The 6,000-nt window shown below is 34.3% G+C and overlaps 1 protein-coding gene across 2 annotated transcripts; it reads right to left on the bottom strand.

The window, feature by feature from the left end:
- Nucleotides 1-491: 491 nt before the first annotated feature.
- LOC111024588 (Ankyrin repeat family protein) lies at nt 492-3,224 on the bottom strand. 2 transcript variants are annotated; one of them, XM_022302302.2, is made up of 2 exons: nt 2,797-3,224; nt 492-1,260 (listed from the first exon to the last, which is right to left on the bottom strand). In XM_022302302.2, the coding sequence occupies exons 1-2, from the start codon at nt 2,949-2,951 to the stop codon at nt 654-656; spliced, it is 762 nt and encodes a 253-aa protein (XP_022157994.1). In that variant the 5' UTR covers nt 2,952-3,224; the 3' UTR covers nt 492-653. The 2 variants fall into 2 exon arrangements, with proteins under 2 accessions (XP_022157994.1, XP_087980674.1); XM_088124548.1 differs by having other exon boundaries at nt 2,675-2,805.
- Nucleotides 3,225-6,000: the final 2,776 nt, after the last annotated feature.

Below are 6,000 nucleotides of genomic sequence, written 5' to 3'. Positions count from 1 at the left end.
CCTTGAGTTAATGGTAAAACTGGTAAATTAAAGAGTTTGATTAATCAATTCTTTACCATTAGAACTCAGGTAAGTCCATAAGGTCCATGCTAGCTTGTTGACCTCTACTGCAAACACTTAGTTTGCGAAAAATTGGGTTATCTCTAATCCTAAATAGATATGAAATGACATAGTAACTTGGAGAATCATCGTACCAATAATTTGATTAAAAGTTGGTAAATTGTCTTTTGAAGGCTACATCATTTAAAACATCTCTTCAAAAGAGAGAATTTTTCAAACAACAATATTCTAATAAAAAATGAATTCAGACATTTTCCTCGTGACAGCTGAAAAATATCTATAATTCTTAATAGATTTGAGTTGCTATGTTTTTTTTTTTTTTTGGATTTATCATTGACAACAGTATCTTAATCTCAAAAAAACCTTATGTTGGATTTGAAGTATGAGTTTTGTAACTTACGTTGCTAAAACTTTATCACCAGACAGAGGAGTTAAAGAGATGATATCCATTAGAGTGACTGAAAGAAAGGTTTGTTCCTTTTAAAGATCTATTGCTCAAATCGTTAAATTGATATTACAAGGAAGGACGCCTAAGGTGTCTTAATGTTATTACAACGATTCGGGTTATACAGACCAACCACTTGACACCACTCTTATGAGTTTTCATCATCCTCTTGTGTGTCATCCGATGTCAGAAGATGGACGAGAGCAACTTTGGCCTTCTTTGGTTCTAATAAGGCTCCCTCACCAACAGCCTCGTCACTCTTCCTTTTTGACTGCTCGGCCCTCCGATCTTCCAAATGTTCTTCATTTTCAGCTTCACTCGCCTTTGCAGCGGGTGTCTCGTCTTCTCCCAACAATGTTGGCTGTGAATGAATTGTCCCAGCTTTTGCTTTATCTTTAGACGAGTTTTCGTGTTCCTTCAAGAACGAGCCAATGTCTTCATTGCTAGCCAAATCAAGAGGGGTTTGCCCTGCCTTGGTTTTAGCACTCAAACTGGCACCTTTCTTTGCCAAATACTTAACAAGCTCCAGATGGGAACCTTGTACAGCATAGTGTAGAGGGGTCATACCCTTTCGAGTGGAAGCTTTTACAGATCCACCGCACGAGATCAAAGTATGAACTACTTCTAAATGTCCCTTCTGAGATGCAAAATGTATCGCAGCCATATCGTCCATGGCGGCAGCACCAACTTCAGCCTTGTTCTTGCATAGATAATTCAAAACCTCTGCTTGTCCAGCCCATGCTGCTAAGTGCAGTCTATATTTCAAAGTTTGGTAGAGTCAAGGAAACGCAATCAAAATGCTAGGATGCTACAATCTGTGTATTGGAAATAAAATTACAAAACAAAAGTGAGAGCTAGTCAGTCAAGCCAGCAGAAATCAGGAGATTGGAACGATAAGAGCAACTTAAGAACCTGTCAAGACTCCAGCATCATATATTAAGATGAAGTTTACAGCAAAGGTAAAGAAGACTTTACAACCAGAAACTGAAATTGTAAAAGACGTTGGACGGGACGATTGATCAATGTCTATTATGATATTACTGGAATCCCAGCGAAGAACTAAAAACACTCAAAATGACACCTTTGAAAAGCTATATTAGAAATGCTCTAAATTAGCAATTCAATCATCAAAATATCCGAACCTTGCCACAAAATGAAGCAGGTAAAAAATCTCAGTAATAAAATGCACAAACCTGGCCAAAAAGCAATATGATTAAGAAGAATCAATGCTCACAAAAATACTCTCGTGTTGTTACAAAATGCTCGTAGTTAGCTACAAATCGGTAAACTAAATACAAGGTAAGAAGGATGTTTTTCAAAGAACTTCTAAGTTACACAGCACAACATCTTGTTGTGCTAAGAGAGTGGTAGATTGGTGCAAAATATCCTTCATTTATTTTGTGACTAGTCAATAAAAGGTGTCCTGAGTAGCAGTTAGGACCATTCAGAACTAATTCCAAGATTTCTGCTTGTTAGTTTGCAAGCAGGCATGTAATTCCTAGTTTTCTAATTTATAGAAAAAATGTCATGACCTGCTTTTTTTTTTAATATTTTTTTTTTTTTGGATAAACTATCAAATAGAGAATATTATTATCACCCTGGGAGAACCAGTATACTGAACTATCAGCCTGAAATTTATAAGACTCTTCTTAGTTCTTACCAAGCCCGTGGTAGGCTTGGCAAAGAAGAACTTTTAAGAATAATTTTAGAACAAAGAGGAATGAAGCAACACGATTTTTTTATATATATTTTTATATTAGTTTCTATCCTTCAAAGATAAAAATGAATGGTCCTTAATCAGCTTTACTGCACCCACAACTCCAGATTCATCAAAATTATTGATTTCAAGCAAGAAAAAGAATTACCCAAACAGAAAAAATGCAAGAGAAATGGCTCTAAAATAACAGTTCAATATCAACTTCTATATTATGAAGAATAACATTCTAAACATTTAAACCAGCTATTTCCCCAAAATTGTTGAAGAACAAACAACCTAAAAAGAGTAATTGGTGAATGATAAATAGGCATATATATTGAATTATTTTCGTAGTTAATTTACTTAGACTGGTTCGGGTGATTCAAGCTTCTTAAGCCAACCTAATCTATTCAACTTCAACTTAATTGAACTCAAAACTGATCAGAACAATCTTATAATTGAACACAACCCACCCAATTGAGTATTGCAGAAGGGATTTGCGGAACATAAATACTGCACGATGAATCAACAAATTCCTAAAAAAATTGAGGGTCGAAATAAGAATTAAGAGGAGGAAATAGAAGATGAAGGATACGGCGTTCGGGAGTGCTTATCTCTGGAGTTGACAGACGAAGGGTTGGAGGCCAAAATCGAAATGACGGAACTCAGGTCGCCGTTTCTGGCGGCGGCGTGAAGTTGATCTTCTCCGCCGGTGCCGGTGGCGCCGCTCCTTCTTGGAGACCTTCCCATTTTGATTTTTCTGCCTCTTCTCTCGGTTCGTTACACCTGAGTTCTGAGAAGGAAAAGACCCATTGGACCTTTTCCACCAAAATTGTATGGGCTTTTCGAAATGGGCCGTAGCTAGTGGGTAATATTCATGGGCTTCCTAATTTCTGCTTGAATTATAAAGGGAAAATACCGTGATAATTTTATTGCCATTGACAATTATTTTAGAATCTTCAGGTTTTATTTTAGACAAATCTACTCCTAAAACAAACAGGCATTTACCTATGCTTGCTTTTCGAAATACTAGTATATTATTAGGTAATGGCAGATTCCAAATCAAATTGAGGTGCAATACAATTAAAAAAAAAAACAATTCCTTTTCCTAATCCTAATAGGAGTAATTAAGAAAACAGGAATAAATTCCTAATTTTCATCCTCTTCTCTTCACTCAAAATTTCCTCAGAATTCTAAGAAGATTCTCTGGCAGCCCTTCTTCTCGAAAATCCTAATTTTTGGAACTGTAAATATCGTTTAAAAATGAAAGCAAAGGAGGCGATTGACGATGAGGAGGAAAGAAAGCAGGAGTGGATTGAGGCACAAGAACAATCCAACGCCCCCCCCCATGGACGAGAGATTAGAGAGATTGATAGAGCTAGTCGGCGCCGTGATTCAGGCCAAGGAGGATTTCAAGGAAAAGAAGCAGCTGATTGTTGCGTGGCAAGAGATTTTCGGGCTCGATTTGGACAGAAACGGGATCCATACCTTTTTGCAGACCCAAAGATATAAAAAAGCGAAGCGGAAGCCAAGATTGGATTACTGAAATTTACAATTAAGGAACTTGATGCAAAGCTTGAAAAAGGGAATGAGGAGTTGCGGATTCTGTGTGCTGAGAGGGACAAATTGAAGATTACTCATGATAGCCTCAGAGATTTATTGGTTAAATTTAAGAAAATCGAGAATTTGATGATGGGAGTGTCCGATAATTTGAAGGCCGCGGTTGTGGAAGCCAGGAATCAACAATTACTTTCTGAAATAGAGGAATTTAGAAAGAGGAAGAGATCTGAGTTTCAAAAACCAAAGATTGCTCATCTAAAAGCTAACAGTGAAGAAGAAGAAGAAAGACAGGATAGGATATGGTGCATCCTCAACCTCATAACGTGTTTACCAATCTCATTACTGCTACTTGCATCAACATGTTTTAAACTTTAATTATAAATTACAGTCTCTCTTTTTTCTTTTTGGTTGATTGTTCTACAAATTAATTATATAAGTGGGTTGGTAAACATTATTTTATCGAGTTATCAAATCATCTTTGGATTTAAAATAAGAGTTTGATTCAACCTATGCAATCATATCATATTTTATTATTGCTAGTTAACCACACGTGCCTGTGAAATTTCAAGAGATTTATTTAAAATTTAATTTAAAGTAAAATGTTAAAAGAATACAAATTTAAAATGATAAATGAGTTTTTTTTAGACAAAAATGATAAATGAGTTGATTTAAACCTAGTCACGTTCTTATTTCTGATAATTCGGTTGGTTTTCAAAGAATCTTTTTAAGTGATTTTTTTTTGTTATTTGTTATTGAATTTAAATCATAAGCTTTTTTGTATTTTCACTTCACAATCGGTCAAGATCAAAATGGTAGGATTTCGTGGGATTGATACATTCAAAAGCCTTTGGCCTTGAATTCAAAGAAAAAAATAAAAAATTAATATTTCCTCTCTCTCCCCTCTCCTCACCAACCTTTTTTTTCTTTCTCTCTCCTCCATCTCTCTCAGCTTTCTTGGTTTTCTCTCTCTCTATTAGCGTCAATGCGTAGGTCGCCACTCAAAACTTGGTTTGTCTTCACTCACGTATTGATATGGTTCACTCGTTTATATGTAATGTCAGGTCTTCGCATTTGCACTAAATTTCCACATAATAGTTTTAATAAGCTTCCCCCTCGAACAACTTTGTCTCTCTTGTTTTGGATCTCAATTTCTACCTTTTAATCTCCCTTGCTTGTCTATATTGAGTTGTTAATCACTTTGGCTCTCAATTCAATTCTCTTAAAGGTATCCGTACAAATTAATTTTAATTTCTTTAATTTAAAGAAACCAAACAGTCAATGAAATAACTCTTAATTATCCCTAAATTAAACCTAAGGTTTTTGAGGGGAAAGAGAGAGCATTGCAAGGCACTGAGATCACCTTTTTTAAAATTTCAATTAATCCATACAAATTCATCTTTGATTTTTTTTTTATTCAAAGAAACTAAAACAATAAGATTTATCCTTAAATTAAACACTTAATTTAAGGATTTGGAAAGAAAAGAGAGAGAAAATGATAAGAGGGTGAGAGGGAGAGGCCGAAGGCATCATGGTTAGTTTATTTTTTTTTTAATTTCAATTAATCCATATAAATTCATCTTTGATTTGTTTTTATTTAAAGAAACAAAAACAATAAATAAAATCTTAAATTATCCCTAAATTAAACCTTTAATTTAAGGATTTTGAAGGGAAGAGAGAATTGATAAGTTATGGGATGAACCATTTATCTGCTAATTAGCATCATGTAATATAATGTAAAATGACTAATTTACCTTCACACTTATATTGAAAATGGTAAAAAAAATGAAGGGCCAATATGAGAAAAAAAGTTTCACCTCATCCCACATTTTATATATACTATAGATTTTTATACTAACATAATACATACTTTCAAATAAAACTCAAAAAATAATAGCTGATTTGAATTTGATTCTTTACAATTTGTAATATGAAAAAATATACCAAAAACCTATTTGGATTTGGAGATGGAATAAATTATGAAACGAATACAATTTGGACTAAATATTATTCATCATAAGGAATTTGTAAAGGAACTTTTGCATTTCGAGTTATTTGAGAAGTAATTGAATGTGTATAAGCTAAAATTAAAGTCTAATCTAGATAAACGGCAGGAATTGAAGGAAGGGTTTTGAGCATATCATATCGCGATATTCGACTCGGAAAATAAATAAGAGCACACTATTTTACCCCTTCTCCTCCATCATCTTCAAGAACAAAAATAGTCTTCGTGGGCAAAAGA

This window comes from Momordica charantia, assembly GCF_013281855.1.
Source record: "Momordica charantia cultivar OHB3-1 chromosome 5 unlocalized genomic scaffold, Mcharantia_2.0 BLBB01000005.1, whole genome shotgun sequence".
In the NCBI taxonomy this organism is placed as follows: domain Eukaryota; kingdom Viridiplantae; phylum Streptophyta; class Magnoliopsida; order Cucurbitales; family Cucurbitaceae; genus Momordica; species Momordica charantia.
The sequence above is the reverse complement of the archived record's forward strand: the minus strand, read 5'-3'. Positions and strand labels throughout refer to the sequence as shown.

Coding starts and splice junctions, on each gene's coding strand:
- LOC111024588 (XM_022302302.2), bottom strand. CDS start 2,951: ATGGGAAGGTCTCCAAGAAGGAGCGGCGCCACCGGCACCGGCGGAGAA. Junction 1,261..2,796: donor GATAAGCACTCCCGAACGCC/GTATCCTTCATC, acceptor TTTGAAATATAG/ACTGCACTTAGCAGCATGGG.